The sequence below is a fragment of the Octodon degus genome, unplaced genomic scaffold (genome assembly GCF_000260255.1).
Source record: "Octodon degus isolate 3935 unplaced genomic scaffold, OctDeg1.0 scaffold00083, whole genome shotgun sequence".
In the NCBI taxonomy this organism is placed as follows: Eukaryota; Metazoa; Chordata; class Mammalia; order Rodentia; family Octodontidae; genus Octodon; species Octodon degus.
Window position 1 is genome coordinate 7,851,079 of NW_004524659.1, and position 20,674 is coordinate 7,871,752.

General features: G+C 50.3%; 1 protein-coding gene across 2 annotated transcripts in view; it reads right to left on the bottom strand.

Moving 5' to 3' along the window:
• Positions 1 to 20,674, bottom strand: part of Chst8 (carbohydrate sulfotransferase 8) — a 134,072-nt gene that overhangs the window by 54,125 nt on the left and 59,273 nt on the right. For both annotated transcript variants that reach the window (XM_004636730.2, XM_023721552.1), the window contains exon 2: positions 15,991 to 16,206. In XM_004636730.2, coding sequence (XP_004636787.1) covers positions 15,991 to 16,120 — 130 coding nt within the window. In that variant the 5' untranslated portion in view covers positions 16,121 to 16,206. The remainder of the gene's footprint in view (positions 1 to 15,990; positions 16,207 to 20,674) is intronic.

Sequence of the window (20,674 nt, forward strand, 5' to 3'; positions counted from 1 at the left end):
AAAACTTTGAAAAGAAAAAAAAATAAAAAATAAAATCAATACCTTTATTCTTAACAATGAGAGACTGAATGGTTTCCCCCTAGACCAGGTGCCAGGCAAGGGTGTCCAAGGTCACCTACTTTGACTTCAAATTGTGTTGGAGTTTTTAGATAGTTAAATAAAGAAAGCAAAAAAGGCACTCATCTTGGAAATAAGAGTAAGATTCTTTCTCTCAAACAACATGACTCTGTATGTAGAAAATTCTAGGGACCTACTAGAATTAATGAACAAGTTGTAAGGTATAAGGTCAATATAAGAAAATCAATTGCATTTCCATAAACTAGCTATGAACAATCCACAAACTGAATTAAGAAAACAATTCCATTTGCTATAGCATCAGAAAGAAAAATACTTAGAAATAAAGTTAACAAAAGAAGGCTGAGCATTATATACTGCAACATACAGCTACTAGGACTTAGAGAAGATCGTAAATAAATGAAGATATAGTCTGTTTGTGGACTGGAAACATCAGTATTAGTAAGAGGGCAGTTCTTCTTTTACTGTTGACTTCAACGCCAACCCTGGCAGACTTCTTGTTAGCAGAAATTGGCAAGATGTGGCACAGCGCCTGCCTGGCAAGCGCAAGGTCCTAAGTCTGATTCCAGGTACTCCCCCAAAGAAAGAAGTTGGCAAGCTGATTCTAAGATTTTCATGGAAATGAAAAATCCCCAAAATACTCAAAACAATCTTGAAAAAGCTGAATGACTCATATTTTATGATTTCCCAGCTTGAAAATCTATAGCAATCAAGACATTGTATTATTAGCATAAGAATAGATATAAAGATAAATGGAATTAGATTAAAACACCACTCCAGAAATAGTCTTGGGACTAGGGTTGCAGCTCAGTAGTGGAGTATTTGCCTAGCATATGTGAGGGCAGGCAAATATATACACTTGCCTGGAAAAATGTGGATCAGAAATAAAGTCTTCCACTTATGGCTAATTTATTCTCAACCAAGATGCCAAGGCAGTTCAGGTGGAGAAGAGAAAGCCTACAGCAAGTGGTGCCAAGATGACCGGATATCTACATACAAAAGAATGAAGTCCAAACTCAAAGTGGACCTCAAACAGATGTAAAGTAAAACCTATCAGATATTTTAAAAGAGTATAAGAGCAAATCTTTAATCTGACAAGTGGTATAGATCTCTTAGGTACAACACCAAAAACATGACTGCTAAAAAAATTGATGAATGGTACTTCTTGTAATTTAAAAACTTTTGCATTTCAAAAGACATTAAGAAAATGAAGAGATAATTCATGGAAGAGAGAAATTATTTGCAAAGCCAATAATCCTTGTGTGTAGACAACAAAGAATTACAACTCAATAAAGAGACAAATACCCCATTTTTAATGGCAAAGTGCTGAATAGATATTACATTACAAAAGATATTTGGCTGGCTAATAAGCACAATAAAATATGCTTAAGATCAATTAGTCATTAGAGAAATGCAAATTAAGGCTGAAATGAGACACCACTTCATATCCACTTGAATGGACATAATTTAAAAAGACAGATAATAACAAGTGTTGATGAGAATGTGGAGAAATTGGAATGCTTGTCCACTTCCAGCAGAACATAAAATGATGCAGCCATTGTAGCCACCAGTTCTGTGATTTCTTTCAAATTTAACATAAGTTCACCACACACCCTAGCAATTGTACTCCTAAGACAAATGAAATCATACGCTTGCACAAAGACTTGCATGTCAATGTTCATAGCAGCATTATCATAACAGATAAAACACATAAACAACACACACAGTTATTAGCTGGTGGGCAGATAAACCAAAATTCTATGTAATGCAATATTCTTTTGCAGTAAAGAGAAACAAACACTGATACGGACTTCGCTATCATGGGTCTCAAAAGCACTGTGCTAAAGTAGATGAAGCCAGATGGAAAAAGCTACATAGTGCATGATTACGCTGATAGGAAATACTCAGAAAAGGCAAATTTATGCGGAGACAGAATACAGATTTGTGGTTGCCTGGCCCAAGGGTGAGACTAGGATGTGACTGCAAATGGCATGAGAAATTCGGTGGGGGGTGGAGTTAACAGAAATATCTTAAAATTGAAATGTGGTAATGGTTGCCCAGCTCTGCCAATTTGCTTAAAAGTCATTGAAGTGTGCGCGGAAAATAGGTGAACTTTATGATATGTAAATTGTATAGTCAGCTCTCTGTAGCCACGGGTTCTACCATCAGCTGGCCGCAGATTGAAAATATTTGGCAAAAAAAAAGTGTCTGTACTGAACACGATTGACTTTTTTTCTTGTCATTAATCCTCAAACAATATAGTATAAGAACGATGTGGCTTGTACACTGGATTAGAAATAGGACAGTTAGAGATGAGTTAAAGTGTATGGGAGGATGTGCAGAGGCTCTCTGCACATAGTACATCATTTTATATGCAGCACATGGGCATCCCAGAAGATGGATGCTTAGAGAGGAGCCTGGACCCCATTCAGGGAGCCTGAACTGTCTTTTTTTTCTTCTTCTAAAGCCCTTGCTGCAATGGTAGAGCATTTGCCTAGCATGAGCATGGCCATGAGTTCTAACCCCAGCACTGAACAAAACCAGCCAAATGACAAACAAAACTCTAGCAGGCATCTCATTGAGCTCATTTCTTCCCTCCAATCGCCCTCATTTTTCTGGCTCCCATGATTTGCTTTCCTCCTGAAGTTCTATGGATGTTGGAGGTTCTATTTACCCAGAGGTGAATGGCACAACAGCCCCATCTTTCCCACTGTTAGGTCCGAACACAGCGTAGGTACTTGCTTTTACGTGATTCTGGTGTTTCCCACCAGCTCCCCCGCAGAAGGCTGTCTCGCCATGAGACAGCAATCAGGAGAAGCCAGAAGCAACTCTGGAGGAGGGAGGTCCTTGGCTGGGCAGAATGCCCCGCAGCATCTCCCCTGGCAGAAGACTGAGACTGGCCCTTCACCTCTCTAGTGGATAGGGTGGAAGCCACTGTGGTCTGAACCTATCCCCCAAACCTTATGGGTTAGAAACTTAATGCCCAAATTCATATGTTCGTGATTTTTGGAGGCAGGGCCTGGAGAGAGAGTAGGCTTAGGTGAGAGCACCAGGGTGGGCTCCGTGGTGCCTTCGTAAGACAAAGCAACCTCGGCTGACAGACACTTGTTCCGTGCTAACTGGCGCCTCCACCGTGCTGCGATGCAGCATGAAGGTCCTCAGCAGATGCTGGCATGATGCTCTTAGGCTCCTCATCCTCTCTGACTGTCAGAAATAAATTTCTTTATACAGTGAGAGTCGTACAAAATAGATGAAGGCAGGAGCTGAAGCCTCCCCATTATCTGGGTCTGACCAGTGGGAAGTCCATTAATAAAGTCTGAGCTTCAAACCCCAAATTTACAGGCCCCTAAGAGGAGAGAAAGCAGCAAGCCAGTCCACATTCCAGGGACCTTTAAAAATGCCTTCATGGGAAAAGACAAGGCAGCACCAGAAAACCCTGCCACCTCACTCATGGCAAACTTCACCAGCACATGGACTCTTGGTAAACAACTCTACAGTGAATGAGTGAAAATGGAGAAATTCCCACAGCAGTGAGGCCCCCTCTTCTCCTTGCCTGTGGTCTCTGCTCTTGCCCCCTATCTTCCCACTCCTCAGGATATGGATGACCCCTGGCCCCAAACTTTGTAAACCCTATATACTGCGCCTACTCAACAAACAGACGTGATGTAAGCCAGGAAAATCCTTTAATTACTACTGCTACTTCTGGCTGGCTTCTGAGAAGGAACTAATTTAAGCAGCAGTGACATCCTAAAATATTATGAATGTAATTTCATTATTTAGTCTGTTCAGGTCACGAGCATGGAGCTGCAGCAACTGTTTTTTTGCCAAGTTCCTGCTGGAACTGCAATTCCTCACTCACGTCTGGGGCTGGCAATCCATGGACAACTCCCCCCATGGTCTCCAAGTCACTTGCTCCTACCCTTGGGTCATGACTGGGTGTGTCCTCTGCCTGCTCAAGGCGGGTAAAATTGCCTGGGTAGGCTCAGTGCAGTGTGCCCCAACCTTCACTGGGGAGTGTTTCCAACTAGGGCTGTGGACTGAGGCCCGCACACGCCTAAGTTTGCGGTAGTATCAAGATGAAGACGCACACTTGTACATATACAGGACCACAGAATGAAAACACACACACACACACACACACACACACACACACACACACCCCTGCAGGGGTCTCTGAGCCCTCACCAGCACCCCCACATGTGCACAAGCATCAGAGCACTTTTGTGACCCACAGGAATGCTCACAGCCCAGAGACATCACCTCTGACGCGGAAGCAGCAGGGAAGACTACACAGCGCCCCCTACTGGGTTGGACCAGGCTCCTCTCCAAGGAGACTCCTGCTAGACGTGACTGTCTCAGACAGTGTCCTAGGTGGGAAACAGGCGACCCAGCCAGAAATTCATTTCCAATGAATCCCATGCCACCTACAGGTTCCCACCTGCCACTCTCCAGCTGCTTCTTGGAGGACCTGCTTTTGCTGGAGGTTTGAACAGAAACGATTCTTTGTTGCTGAGCTAGACCTGCATTGGCCGGCCGACTATTTGCCTAAGAGAACCAGATCAAAGTGAAGGAAAATACTTGTCATGCTCTCCCCAAGCTCTTCTCTCTGGCTCTGGCCTCCTTCACTTCCCCTCGGCCAGTCATCTTCTCACCCCTAGCCTGACCTGAATGGTGAACAGGTACATGCCTCTGGTCCTGGCTCCTGGACCCAGACAGGGACACAGAGGGACGTGGTGAGGTCACTGGAGATGCTCCGGTTACGACCATTAGGAGCTTGATAACAGTCTTACCCCCCAGTGAGACCCTACCTCTCAGGCCTCCAGGACACAGAAAGCCACTGTGGAGACCAGCAGTGCCAGGCTCAGCTGGAGGAGAGGGCTGGGGTGCGGCACATTTCCCCTCCTGCGCAGCCACAGAGCCAACAGGAGGTGCCAAGGTGCGGTGCGGATCTGTTTCTGCAGAATGCTCTCTGAGTGAGAGCTGTCGCTTAGAGCTCAGGGGAGCCGCATGAATACATTAGAGTCCCAGCTTCCTGAATAAACAAAATCAAAAACAGAGAGGAAAAGCATCCTTCTTGGCTCTGCATTCTTGCACAGAAGACAGAGCTGAGCTATGGCCCTGCGTCCGGGGCCAGCCTGTTCATTTTCCCTCCCTGTGCCCCCATGCCCTACGGTCTCCCCTGCCTGCAGTTCTACCCTGACTCCCAGGCTGGTTCCACTGACATCTCCTTTGGCCTCTTCTCTCTCCTACCCTCCTCCATCTGCAGCAGGCCCAGGCCCTGAGGGCAAAGGTCACACGTACTCACAGCCAGTAGGAGGTGGGTGAGGATGTTCCAGGCTATGATGAAACCAGGGGCACACTCAGACAGGCAACCACAGTTCAGGAAGGGGTGCCAGATCATCCTGCTCGGAACAATCTAGCAAGGGCACCAGTGGCCAGTCACTGCACCTTCTGGCCTTGAGGACAACCAGGTTGAGGATACAGGGGAGCCTGGCCAGGGACAGCCCATTCTATCAGTGATCTTTTTTTCAGGCCCTTGAGGAAGGCTGAAAGATGCCTCTGCCAGGCCCAAGGGCAAGATGAAAAGCAGTGCTCAACCTCCCTCTGGAACCCCAGACCAAGAAAATGGGCAGGAGCCCTTAGGTGCCCCTCCGTCCCCTCCCATCGGGAGCCCGCTCCTCTGTGGGGCCCTGCTGAGCAGCAGCTGTCGGTGGCACCAGAACCGACGTAAGCTCAGCAATTTCCCCATATCAATAAAATTTTAAAATGAGAGAATCTTCCACAGAGCTCCACGATGATTTGAGTTAAAACAGCAGAGCCACAAATCCCGGAAAATAAGCTTTATAATGAAAACATCAGCAGGTACGTAACGGTGAGCTTTCGGCTTAAATGGGATCTGCCTGTCAGCTCCCGGCTTCCTGCAAATATTGTGAGAAGGGAAGACCGGCAATAACCCTAAAGGCACGTGCCCGGCACAGGCGTGAATGTGAGGGTGGCATCCCAGCAGGCAGGCAGCTGGCCCCGGGGCACGGGCCCAGGCCCACATCCAGTCCCTTCCTCTCTGGCCCACTCATCATGGACATGCATCGGCCTCTGGCGTTTGTGTTGTCATGACGACTCTCTGACTTTTTTTAGATTTTCAATATCCAAGACTCACCCAGAGGCCATAGAGAAAGAAGACACCCACAACCGTGGCAATAGCCATCCTTGGAGTGATGGCTGGCTCAGAATCACATCTCTGCTGCCTACATTAGGAACAGGAAGGTGGCACAGGGTTGGACTCCACTGGATTTCCCCATGCTGGTGGCAGGTGTCCTGTGGCCCCCTGCTGCACCCCCTGACGTCCCTCCCCACTTGGGCCTGACACTCCAGCCCGGGTGAAAAGTGCCCAGGTAGAAGCCCCACCCCCAACTTCCTCCAGCCTTATGTCACTCTGGAATCAGAGTCTTTCCTGGGCAGTCTTCAGAGTGAGACCCTTGCTCTGCTGCCAGATGACCCTCATGGAGATCAAGGTCAGAGGCAGGAGGGCAGAGCACAAGGGACGGCCGGGAAATTCAGTCCTCATAGAATCCCCTCCAACCCCATGCCTGGCCTTGTCACAGTCCAGACTGGATGTCCTTCTGGGACACCTCACACACAGCTCTCGACTTCTGCTGCCTCACCTCTTCCCAGTTTCTCTGGTTCATTCTGGGACAGGCAGAGTGGGAAAGGGGTCACCTCACACTTGAAACCCACTCTGGCCTTACCCAGCTGTGACTCACATTGCAGGAAAACAGGGCCTGATTCACCCTCCTCTCGGGGCCTCTGGGGAACAACAGGCTGCTGCGGCAGCACGACCTGAAACCAGGGCTACCTAGGGACAGGGTGGGTCCTGGAACCACTGGCACCACTCAACCTGTGGCAGCCCAGGCTGCTACACAATGGGAGACCCGATTTTCCAGCTGGACTGTAATTTCAGAAGTGCCTTTGTTGTTGGCTTCATTAACCAAGACCATGCAGGAGCCTTGGGACCCGGGATCGGGAAACTGGGCTTTTGCTGAAATCTGCTCACCCCCAGCAGAAGGTACTAGGAAGAAATGTCCTCTGAGGAAGTGACAAAATACTAACAGAAAATTAAAAAATAGAGACCTTGGCAAGGAGCAACAGGCAAGGACAGAGCTGGCCGAGCACCAGCTTTGGAATCTGCCAAATCCGGGGTTTAATCCTGGCCCATTCACTTCAGGACTTCGGGCAGAAACTTGGGCAGAAGCTATCTCCGTGGAGGGCAAGGACCTCACCAGGTGACGGGTAACGGGGTGAAAGCACCCAGGCCAGTACGGGGTGTCCAGTGAACAAGAACCATGTCGTGGCACGCATATGAGAGCTTAATTACGTTGTCTCATTTTACAAATGATCGCCAAATACGTGTGCAGAGCTCGCTCGTGGTTTTCAAAACCATTTTTGTCTGTTAATTCATTGGATCCACACAATCATCCTGTCTTCTATTTTTAGCATTTTACTGTAGTTCCTTTTAAAACATCAGTCATCTCACTCTTACTGGATGCAATTGTCCCAATTTTCTGTTCTGTTCTCCTTTCTAATTTCCTCGCCCGTAGGAATCCTTAACATAACAATTCTGGGACCATTTTCTATTAATATCAATTTTCAGATTACAGCAATATGATGTCTGTTTCCTAATTTAATTAGGTGATTCCTGTTATTAGTTCCTACATGGTCATTATTTTTCATTTAGCATATTTTAATGCATCCAAGGAAAGTGAGACTCCAGTTGGAGACCCCCAGGGTGGCTTCCGCAGGAAGGTGGGAATGTTCCTTCCACCTGCAAGAGGGTGAAGGAACCCAGGAAGTTGGGACAAATGGAGGAAGCAGGTGCTGGGGTGCTGGAGAGCTGCAGGCTATGGATGCTGTAAGAACACACTGCATCAGTGAGGGAAGGCGGGGACAGAGCAACTCTCACGGCAGAGGCGGGACTCACAGTGGGAATCCTCAAGCTCAGAGCCTCCCAGGGAGTCCTTCACTACCACACACACACCAGGATCCAAAGCCAGCACCATCAGCACCTGCCAAACCCATTTTGCTTGGGGTGTCCAGACTTGAAGGCCATATGTTCTGATCTTGTATCCTTCTGGGTTCTGGTGACCGGTCACCAGGTGGCTCTCCATGACTGCCCCTCCATCAGTACTGGCTCTGCACAGCTGCAGGGACCACCCTTCACACTGTGGTCTAAATTAGCATTAAGGGCCAGCCAAATAGCTCAGCAGATTAAAGCACCTGCAAGCAGGGGCAGGGGCCCTGGGTTCAATCCCAGGGCCTGCTGTGCTGGCCCTGCCCCCAGGGTCCACTGAGACAATTGAGGCTGGGCATGGTGGCACACACCTGTCATCCCAGCTCTTGGGAGACTGTAAACAAGAGAATCACTACAACTCCGATCTAGTAGTGAGACCCTGAATACCCTGTAGACCCTTTCCTAAAATATAAAAAAGAAAAAAGTTACATTTGGGTCGGGGAGATAGCTCAATAGAATAAGTGTTTGCCTGGCAAGTGCAGGGTCCTGAGTTTAATCCCCAGTACCATGAAAAAATAATAATAAAAATAAATAAATAAATAAATAAATTAGCATTGGACAAGGTACGGTTGTGCAAAAGGCCATCTGTCACTCTCTGGCCCTCATCACTCCCTGCCCCCCTTCATACCTGTATCCCTCTAATTGTCCACACTGAGTCCACCAACTTCCTTTTCTCTCCTGGTACAGTGATGGTGGGATTGGCCTCAAAAGAACTCCCATAAGGATCCTATGGAATCCACAAAGAAAGAGACAGCCGCCCAGGGCTGCACCTTGGAGGATCACTTTTATGAGCTGCATCCCAGGACCTCTGAAAGCCCACTGGTTGGCTTTCCCCAGAGTGAAACCATCTCTGCTGTGGCCCCCAGCAAGACAAGGTGAGGGCAGGTGGGCCAGGCAGTGCCAGTGAGCTTCGGGCCGTGTGCAGCGAGAGAGTTGAAAGACACTGCAGGTGTGTTGTTTAGAAACATTGGGTTCCAAGAGTCCCAGCCCTGCTGATTTTGCAATGATATATTGCCAGCTACTTAACAGGATGGATCACTGCAATTACATGTCACTTCTGATATTCACAGTCACAACAAGGATGTGTCAGCCTCACAAGGTTTGTAGGAAATATATATGATGTTCCGCAATGCCGTTAGAAAACCGTTTCAGGAAACAGACTCAAGAGGATTCCAATAAAACCCACCTGCCTGGGGAAAGCAGAGGCGCCATGGAAACTGGCAGGGCTGGGCTGCTCCCCCACCCTGAGAGGGTGTGGGCTTTCGACAGCCCAGCTCCAGCAGCACAGGGCTTGCTGTGAAGCAGGGGGCAGCACAGTGGCAGCCACTGCACTGCCGCTTACTCTGTCCTCTCTCTTGAGTGAGCTATTGAGAGATCCTCAGAAGTCACCCCCGTGGCCCTGGCCCACCCAGGCTGTTGTCCTGATTGGTGGTCTTGGACCTCCGAGGACACATCTGAACAAAGAAAGTGGCTGAAGAAATCAGACAAGCTTGACATCACAGCGTGGCCTTCAGTGGAATAAAGGCAGGCTATGTCTTTGGTGACTTGGGACTTGGAGTGAGGGACATATTGTTTCAGCCGACATGGCTCTGCCTCCAGGAGGCCAAATCAAGAACCCTGGAGTCCTGGCTTTGCTGATTTCTAGCCATGAGACAGGGGGTGAGATGCTCCTCAGTGGCTCTAGTCTCCCCCTAACCCACCTCATTGCTTCCAGTGGTCAGCCCACAGAGTCCCTTCCTCCAGGAAGCCCTCCTGACTCCTCCAGCTCTTACCTGCGAGCCTGCTTTGTCCTGAGTGTCGTTGATGGGAGTTTTCTCTCTCCTGTTGGACTCCCTAGGGGAAGGTTAAGTCTCTCCTCCAGTGTCCCCAGATTGGAACCTTCTAAGCAAGGGCTCGGGTCATGTTTTTCCTTGACCCTCAGATCTTGAGCTCCCAAGAGCAGATCCAACCCAATCTTCCTCCACCCACTCTTGCTCTTCACTGTACCTCACACCCACCCTGCGTATGTCCAATTGGTTGGATCACAGAGGTCTTTGCACTGGTGGGCATGCACAGGTCTCTTCCCCTTGCCGGCAAACCCAGTAACCAAGCCTGCTTCTCAAATGTGACACACAGCTTCCAGGAAATACAGGAAGCTTCCAGGGCAAGTCTCAGTGGCATGAGCTGAGGACATAAGGCAGCCAAGATTCTACAGACCCGCCTGCTCCCCTCCCAGGCAGGGCTTTCCAACAGCTTTCTCAGGGCTGGGGAGATGGCTCAGTGGAATAAGCACTTCCCTGGCAAGCGCAAGGGTCTGAGTTCAATCCCCTGAGTTCAAACCAACAACCTTCTCCACCCTGTGAACTGGGCCAGCACACTGCCTTTGGGCATGTGGGAGTGGAGAGGAAGATGCAGGGACAAGGATCCTTCTTGCTTCTCCTCTCTGGTCCCTTGGAGGAGGAGCTATGAGCTTGCTCTATGAACCCCACCAAGCATCTTAGATGCGCTAAGCTCCAAATGGAACACATGGCTTCCTGCCCTTCCCCCTGGAGCTCTCCCAACCTGTCTGTCTACAGGTGAATGGTACCTCCAGCCCCCAATTATCCCAGACAGAAGCCTGGAGTCCTCCTGACCAAGATCACTCTTCATCCGAGTCCCAGTCATCAACTCCGCACCCAGCCCCCTGGGTGGCCCTGAATCCAACGTTTTCCTTTTCCCGTCTGCCTTAGACCTTGTCATCTTTTCTGCATTATGTAACATCCCAAGCTGGTTTATTTGGGATTGTCCTGTCTCCCACCCTGCTCTTTGTTCATGGTTGTGGGACTTGTAGTCACCAGAATGATCTGTCTGATGCTTTCTCCTTAATCCAGAGGCCCTAGAGTTTCTTATCATGTGGGGCAAAACTGGCTCCTCAGCCCCACACCAAGGGTGCACTGGGCCTAGGACCCGGCTGTGTCTTCAGCCGAAGGTCGCATTTCAGCTGCAAGCCACTTGGAGTTCTCCATAAGCTACACTCTCTCCTGCCTCTAAGACTATCTACACTGCTCTCTCAGCCCGGGTTCTGCTTTTAGCCCAGACCATGAATGGCACCACTGGGTGCCTCAAGGGCTGGGAAGGCAGACAGGTGGTTGTGGTCACAGGAAGCTGCCTAAAGCCCATCTCACCTCAGGAATCCAGAAGCTGTGTGGCTCTAGGGATCATTCTTAACATCACTGCCCTCAGTAGTTCTGTCTGTCAAATGGTGCAATGGTAATTAACTTACACGGGTTCAAAGTACCGAATAGAAATGCACCGAAAGCCCCCGTGATCATGCCTGGCACATCACGAGGGCAGCGTACTCCAGTGGTAGCACTGCCATTGGTTGTGTGCTGCCCTGGTAAGGAGCACTCAGCATAGTTCCACAAATAGAAATCATGCATGATAAGAATTCTATGCATCAAACCACATAAAATGCTTAGCACAAGACCTGGCACATGATAAGTGCTCAGTGTGATTATTATTATTATTATTATTATTATTATCTTAGAATGCCCGAATGCCCTTGTGGCCTGCAAGGCTATAGACTGAGAAGTCACCAGAGGCTGTCCAGTCCTTTCATCTACACCATGGGTCCCTTTGGAGGCAGCTCTGCTGCCCACTAGGGCTGTCACCCCAACACCATGGCCACAACCTTGATTCCAGCAAAGAGCACCACTCTTGAAATGTGGTGTGGTGCCATGGTAAGAAAACTCATTCTGCAAAAGCCAGAGAGAGAGAGAGAGAGAGAGAGAGAGAGAGAGAGAGAGAGAGAGAGACAGAGACAGAGACAGAGACAGACACACAGAGAGAGACAGAGAGACAGAGGGAAGGAGGGAGGGAGGAGAGAGAGAGAGAGAGAGAACTATTTACAGTATGCAACAGAATCTGTATCATAAGGTCGTATTTTTATATAATAATCAATCCACCACTTGCTTTGGTTTCATGGGTCACTAACAGTGACTCACGTGGCCTCATTACAACAAGATCCATTCCACTTAAAAGAATGCAGAAGAGTCACAAAATGAGATCAAGGCCACAGTGCAAACACTAGCAAATGGACACACTGAGCACGCTCTTGGTGACTCACAGACAGACCTGAGTCTCCTGACAGGACACAGGACCACAATCGAATTCTTACCCCCAAAAGAAAAAAAAAGCAAAACCACCCAGCCTCTGTCTTGATCAATTTGCGAGATTTACCTAATTATAGAGAATGGAAAGAACAAAGAAAAGATTGAACGGCCTCGAACAGGTCCAATCAATAAAATTCCAACTGTGGGAAATTCTGCAGGACCCATGACCTGGTTTCCTTAAATAAATAACAAGAGAAAAATAAAGATGCAGAAAGAACCTTCAGGATGAAAAGAGACTTAAAAGATTTATCAGCCGACTGCATTGCATGGCTTTATTTGAATGATGGATAAAACAAACTAGACGTAAAGGTATTTTTATATGTGTGAGACAATTAGAAGTTTGAATACTGACCAGGTATTCAAAGATATTAAAGAACAGTTGGATGGTTTAGTGGTAATGTTAAAAAAAATAAAAGAGGAGCTTTTATCTTTGAACTGAGAAACCCATTGAAATATTTATGGCTGAATTGATTTGATATCTGGGATAAGTTTTAAAGTCAAGTAGAAGGAGGCATGATGATGGAGCAGTGGACTGGGTCAGGCTGGCCAGTTAGGGCGTGCTGGGTGACAGATACGCGGGGTTCATTGTACTAATCTACTTCCACTATTCTAATCAAACTTTCCATAATAAAAAGTTCACAGAGAAAGGCAGTTCCTAAGGACCCTCTGAATGTGCCTGCTGCAACCCCAGGTCCAACGTGCTGGAGTTTGCTATTCTCAGTTCTGGCCTGGACTCTGAGCTTTTTAGTTGGAGAAAACGTGAGCTTTGTCTCTGCTCATGAAAGCGAACGTCGTTCCTGAGGGCAGAACCCCCAGCCTCTGACCTGGCAGAATTGGAGACTGGAAAATAATTGTAACTGAATAGGTAGAATTCTCTGACACCCAAGAAATCTAACCTTAATACTTAGATCAGTTAATAGGTAGCTCTGTTCCAGAAAGTGATTTAAAATACAGCAAAAGAAAAAAAAAAGTATTTTAAATATGGTCCAACTTACAAAAGTGGTCAGTGATGTAAGATTCTATCCAAAGACAAGCCCAGTGAGATGGGCTGGCTGGCCCGTAAGATTTTCAGGCGCTGTTACCACTTGATAGCTGCAGAAGAAGGTCCAACTGACACCAGACTCCGAGGGATGAGAGGCAATGACAGATGCCTATCACCTTCTCAAGCTGACTCCAGATCTTCACCTGCCCACCCTCCTTTTGCCACCTGTGTGGTACAGCAGACAGCACTAGAGAACTCCTTCAGCTCCCAGGAAAGTTTACGCTGCCATGCGAGATTTCCCGAGTACAGCAGAGCCCCCCCGAGTGGTCTTGCCCTATCCAGATGGCAGAGCAGCCTCTCTCGTCTGAACCTCCCTTGGACAGAGACCCACAGGGGCCCCTGGGGCCACCCAGCCATGCAACTGGACACACACACTTTGTAAGCACTGGTTTCCAACAGATAAATGTAATCAAGGTTTATATGCTCAGAGAAGCCAACAGGATGGGATTGTTTCACTTGAAAGATCAGAAGAAAATTGTAACTAATGTTGTGGAAAATTACTTTGATATTGCTTTCTTGGTACCGAATCACAATTAGGCTGCTGTGAGAAGTACAGGGAAAGAATAAATGAATAGTAACAAATCAACACAAACAGCTTGTGTCAGGAGCACTTTGCTCAGGGAAAGTAACGTAAGCATTACTTAAAGTTTTATGACTGTGTTTGGTGTGATTTACATAGAGCGTCAAGGTTGTCCATCACACGGCACGTGGTGAGGGTGGCCCACTAGCTTTCACGGCAGAAGCACCACGCGTGCTGCTCTTCTGGGCTTGGCAGCCGTGGGGATGCTAGCCTTCGCTTCCTGCCATCCTACACACACTATCAGCCTGAGGCTCTGAACTCCTGTCTGGGGACACCCGAACACCCAGCTGTCCTATGGGCCTCCACCCACCTATAACCCACACATCTGCACTGGGGTGGCTGCACAAGTCGAAGCGAGAAGCTCTCTCTACAAAAGCAAGTCATCTGCTCTGCCACCTGCTCATCCCATCCCGTCCCAGAAGGGCAGCACTGATGGCCCACACACCTGTCCCACCACGGGTGACTTCTCTCTCCTGACTGTCCTCCCACCTGAACCCTCTGTCCATGTATACACCCGCAGCCGAACACAGTAGGACGCACCCTAAGGAAGCAGGACACTATCTCAAGCAGCCCTAGAACACCCTTATCCTGAGTTTGCTCTGTACAGCCACAGGGTCCAGTTCTCATGCTGCACTGCCAGGGCTGTCCTGTGGGATCCTGCTGGGCTGATGCAGTGTGGTCCGCTATTTTAGGTCTTCCAAGAGGCTGCAAAGTCCCCAGAGGGGCTGGCTTGGTCACACATCCTTGCTTCCTCACAAGCCAGGATGCAGCTTAGCTTTTCCAAAAGCCACCAGCTGTGGGGGTCAGGCAGGTTGTGCGTCAGCACTGAGCTCACCTGCTATCTGCTAGGCCAACTGCTGTGGCTGCTTCTTGCTCACTCTCTGATGCAAGGTGCCACTCTCAGGCCTCCCACAGGTGGGGCCCCTGGAAGCAGCCTCCAGGCCCAGGGGTCTCTGGCCTCTGTGTGGTCTTTCTCCCTCCCTCCGGGGCCTACATCCTTCAGTCGGTGCTCATGGCCACACGTCATGGTTTATCTCCCGTATTTGCAGAAGTAAAACAATTCAGGCCTGAGGGTCGCAGTGAGCTGAGAATTGGGCTGGGGAGGATGCCACAGGCCTGGGTACCCTCCCCTTAAGTGCCAACAGGTGCTCCTCAGCCACACTCTCCAGCCCATGCTCCAGGTTGCAGGCAGTGTAGCACTAAGTCATCTGCTTAAGTGTCCCCCCTGAGTGTCTTTGGTTCTGACTCAGGCTCAGGGCACTGAGCAAATAAGGATGTGTCCATGCATATCCTTTGGGAAGAGGTCTGTCTGTAGGGTGCAAGTGGAGCCACATTCTAGAGTGGATCAGCTGAGCAGGGGTTTTCAGGGATCCTCATCTTACAGAAGTCACTGCTGAGACAGGGCCGGAAATCCTGCTTTTCTCTTACCCCAAAGCAGAGCAACGTTTGGCCTCACCCCACGTCTATGATCGCCAGCCCTGCTGGGTCCGGCAGCAGGGACCTTGCACAGGCACCCTTCCCGTTCTGTCTGCCCAAGATACCAGAGCCACGTTCCTGTTCTCACTCACAGACATTCCACCTGTCCCCACCACACTGGGCCCCCTAAGGAGGATGCTCTTCTTCTCCAGTGGTCACAGGCATAGGGAAAGGGAGGCAGCATGGGTGGAGCGTGGCTCAGAAAGCCTGGAGGTGCCCCAAGCCATTCTGTCCAAGCCAGAGTAGTCAGGTTCAAAGGCCTCCCGTGGCTGTGCAGAGAAACTGAATCTCATTAGGGTTATGGGTTATGGGTTCAAGGAGATCTTGTTCATGCTCCAAAGTCCTAAAGTAGAAGAGGCACAAAGAGGTGCCGAAAACTCCTTAAATCTTTACCAAAGGCAACAAGCAATGAAATCTCACCACCAAAGGGAGGCCAGAGGAGGCTCTGGAAGCCAGAGGCCAAAGCCCAGAGGCTGGCATCAGATAGAACGTTCCCACATTGACACTGGCCCCTGCTGGGGCACTTGTTCCCCAGGCTCAGAACATCAGAGTAGCTGTGGAGGCCTGTGCCTCTGGCAGGAAAGCCAGAGGCTCATGACAGCCCCAGCGAGGAAGGGCTCACCTGGCACCTGCTGGGGGGCGAGCTCCGTGGGGTCCTGCAGGCTGATAAAGAGGAGGAGGCCCGCAACTCCGAACAGCAGGATGGACGAGAACATGCAGGCCAGCCGCATTGTTCCAGGTCGCAGGGGCATCCAGGGTGCACTGCAAGGTTACCTCTCTGGTGTGAGAGACGCGTTCTTCCCTCATCATCCACACCAGGCATCCATCAGGGTGTGAGCTACAGGGAAGAGAGGAAAAAAGACTCATTTCCAAATTGTAGGGTACCCAGATCGAGGCCCAGGTCACCATAGTAACCAAGTGCAATCCCTGGGTTCCCTGCCCCACCCTGGGTGCACACCCTACCACCTTTCAAGCCCAGAGGGGCTGCTGGAGGAAGTCCTTTTGCCACCTGTGGCCAGGACACTGGCTTCCTGCCAGGGTCTCCTTACAAAATCAAGCAGAGACATTTTTCTGCCAGCTGCCGGAAGTGATCTGAGATTTACATTTGGTGACCACCAGACACCTTCCTGCTCCCTAAGACTCCAAAGGACCATGTGTGTTCCCTGTGCAGATGTCTGGGTACAGGTCCAAATACAGCTCCCTGCATCTAACCAGTCAGGTGGACAGATCTGGCTCCACCCTGGCTCCTTTCTACAGGATACTGGCAACAGGGGGCTTTGAGAAGGAGCCTTCAGACCCAGAGAATGTTCAGGAGGAGACCGATTCCTCCGTACCAGGCAGATCTGTTCTCATGAACAGACTGAGAGATGGGCTGGAGGAGGTCGACTGAGGGCCACTGGGGAGACCCAGGTGGGAGGAGAAGCTCGGGCCAGACCTCAGCCTAGGAGTCAGTCCTGTCGTTTTCAGATCTCAGGCTCAAAGGTTCAGGGGTTGAGCACTACTGTCCCATTTTTCCTTGTTGTTTCTGCTCCTGTAGACCCAAAGCATGTCCCTCTGGCTTGTCCCTCATCTTGAAGGGCGAGGGACAAAAATGCCCAATAACCTAAAATGCCAACCAGGGATTCCCATCGCGTCCAGGCTATGGATCAAGAGAGGGGCATCTGAAGGTCTTTTGCTCACAGGAGAGATGCCACTTCCTGTAGAAGGTGGGATGGGTACTGAGGAGCAGACCACCCAGGCAGCACATATCTCAGGGACCTCCTAGGTGAAGGAAGGCCCTCTATCCCCTGACCTTCATCTGGCCCCACTGGCCTAATCCTTAGGATACCACCTCCTTTCTACCGCACGCCACCCTGGCCCAGGGAAATGCCCAAAGGATGCTGAGGCTACCAGGGCAGCTCTCAGCAGAGTCTGAGGTTTCAGTTAGGTGGCCGTCTAGCCCAAGGCCTGACGTACTATACAATGAAAGACATTTCCCACCTAGGCCTTGAGACAGAAAGGAAGCAGCCTCCTCCTCCCCCCCTCCCCGCTCAGCCTCTCTGTGCCCACTCTCTAGAGAACAAGGCAGAAAGAAAGTGATAAAAAAAATAGGCTGTCCCCTCTCCCATGCCCAGAAAAATTTCCCAAGCCCTATATTGCTTCTCAGCAAAGCTCAGGGGCCAAGGAGTATAAACTGTAGGTTTGGGTTTCTCCTCTCTGCAGTCTCTGTAATTATTTTTTCACTCAGTTAACTTTAATTAACCTGCCTCAGGCCTCTCGCGCGCCTGGTGCTGGGCTCCCTGGACTGTGCCGAGTAGGTGTTTCTCACGACCTCCCAGCTTTTATGTGTGGCAGGCAGCACTGGGCTGCACTTGGTTTCTACCTGCAGCTGGCTCCAGGGTTTCAGGTAGGTCTTGACCTCAGTGCGGTGGCTCTGCCCCTGCTGAAGACTATCATTTCCTGCTGTCAAACCAGGACCATACCTGCCCTAATCAGAGTGGGTGAAGATGGACCACTGTGTGTCCCCAAAGGCTCAGACTGGCAACCCCTCAGGTAGAAGGAGGGCTTCTCACTCTATAGTTTCCCTGGATGAGACCATCCCAGGGGATCTGAGTCACTGCACAGGGCACAGTGCAGATTTCAGGCTCACTAAAGGACACGGCCAGGTTCAATGCTGCCAACAGCATGTCCTGATGCCCTCCCGTACCCAGAGCCTTCCCTCAGCGATGACAGGCACAGAATGCAGTGCCCCAGGGCTGCTAGAATCAGCCCTCAGCTCCTGGGACAGTAAAAGCAACTATGGAAGGGTTGCTGTTCTCCCTTGTCCTTACTATGCCCCTCAAGCAGCTGGCATGGCCCCTTGGGATGCCCAGGCAGAGTTGAAAAGGAGTTAGAAGAATGGAAATGACATTACAAACTGACGCAGTGGAAGCCAGACTCTCAGACAGGAACGGGGGAGGCAGTTCAAGGTCTCTCTCACATACACACACACACACACACACACACACACACACACTCCAGCCACATACTAGAGCAGGGGCATGTGCACTAACACACATGCACACCCAGACTGCACACACCACTGAGGAACCTGAGAAGGCCCTGGATGCACAGGGTTGGCACACTTTCTGCAGCCCCAACAGCTTCCTGAGTCAGAAGCCAATAAGATCAAAGATGGGTGGCCTGTGACATCAAGTTATTTTGTAAGGAGAAGGACTGGAATGGAGAGAGGAAGGAGAGAGGGAAGGACAAGTTACAGCAAGCACACAGAGCTGCCAATGGCCAATAATGTGCCCCCGAATACTGACCCAAAGTGTATCTGATGGAGAAAGGCGGCTCAGAAGCACATGTGATTCTCATCTTGTTTGTTTAGCCCCTGGTGCTGTGGACGGGGCTACTGAAAGCCGGTTGGTCCCTTCACCTCCCTGATCCGTCCCATGGTCATTGCTTCAGCCAGAACAGAACTTGAGCCACAAATTGTCCCAGCTTTTTGAACACCGCATAAGGGAGTCCTATACCTTCTCAGTGTCAAGAGAATCAGCCACTCTGTACATTCGCCATTTGCAACACTCTCAGGAGAACAGCACCCTGGGCACACCTAGGGAGGTGGTGTCGGAGAAGCTCCTGGCCTCCCCACGCGGGCCCTCAGTCTTTTGCTCTGGAGCCCTCTTCTCTGTGTGCGTTCTCGGGGGGACTGTGTGAGCAACTCCTAGCTCCATGTGGATAGGAACTGAAAGGTCAGTCTTCCTCCCCGCTGGCTCTCAGTCTGGCTGGGTCTATAATGCCCAGGGAGGGACCCACATCCTGGACTCTGCAGAACCCTCCTTTCTCTGCAGGTGGGCAGTGGACAGGAGGTTCCCACGGATTGGAGATTACACCACAGAGAGGGTGCACCTCTGATCCCCACTGTTTCCTGAGAGTCTTTTTCTTCAAAATCACAAGGCATTGCTAAGACAAAGGAGAGATGCCAGTCTAAAGCCCATTCATCTCCCCCTCCTTCGAGTCCAGCTGCTGGCTGGGCAAAGGCTGCCACATCTGACACAGGCTGGGTCCTGGCTTCCCTGGAGCCACCTCGGCACATTGCCAGGCCTCAGCTCCATCGGAGGCTGCCCCACATCCACCAGCCACACCACCACACTCTGCTTCAGTGACAGGAGCAATCTTTCCTCCTCTCCCTTCCAAAACCATCAGACAGCAAGGAAACTTGAATAACTAGGAGCAGATAAGGGGGAGGCATAAAGCAAGAAAAGCACACAGCCCTGTTGAGTTTCCACGCGCTCCCACTCTCCTCAAAATTCCTAGTCCACCCAGCAGCTTCTCTCCCTGAGGCCAGAATGGCGTCACCAGTTTTTACTTTAAGGGGTAAAAAAAAAAAGCAGAAAAAAAAGATCCAATTAATCTTGTAAACACCTAGGAGAAAGGGCAGGGCCAAAGATCCTTATTTATTTGATTTAAAAATTCGTCTCTTCAGGGAAATTGACTTCAGGGTGCAAGAAGGGATTTGGGAATTCAGCCAAAACACACGCACCTCCAGTGGCGACGGCCGGATGCGCGGACAGCTCCAAGGACACGCGTGGCTGCGGCTGCTCCAAGGCCTGGATGGACACTCGCCCCAGTCACCCGAAGGACCCTCTGGTGTGGGGGCCCACCCCCCACGTGTCCGCTCGGAGCAGCTGGGCACACCCACGTGGTCAGCGGGCCTCGGGCCCGGGAAAGTTCTCTCTCCGTCTGCCTCCTCGCCGCCGGGCAGAAGCTAACAATGACGTCCCTCCCGGCTGAGGGCTCCAGGAGAAGCTGCTCCTCGGGAGAGAGGCTGCTATGGCAACTTGAGGAGAATGGAGCCAGGCCCTGCCGTCACCTTGAATCCGGCACCGTGCCTCCTGCCACTGCAGCAGAGGGGTCCCGAAGCCCAGCTTTCCTCCTGCTGTAGGGGCACTCGTGTCTGACCCGGGTTTCTCTTCTCAGCCTGCTGGCCTCAGGAACTCATCTGCTGCCCGCCGATCGGAGCACACAGCCCAGTCCCCGGAGAACACTACCTCCATCTGTTTTGTCAGACTAGTTCTTCCGTGTGCCGCTCCGGCTTACTTCTGAGATAGGGCTTTTCTTGATTTCAGCTCATTAAAATCCTGCAGCTAATTAAACCGTTCTAACGGCGGCGGCGGCGGCAGCAGCGGCGGCGGCAAACTCTGGGATGCATCCCTCCAGTTTTTATGCGTAGGCATAAAGTTGCAGCGTTCTCCAAGGATGACGGGAGTGCTCAGACTCTCCGGCAGGGCTGCAGGCTCAGAATTGCTCACAGGGTAAACGCAGGGCCTGAAGTCGCTGGC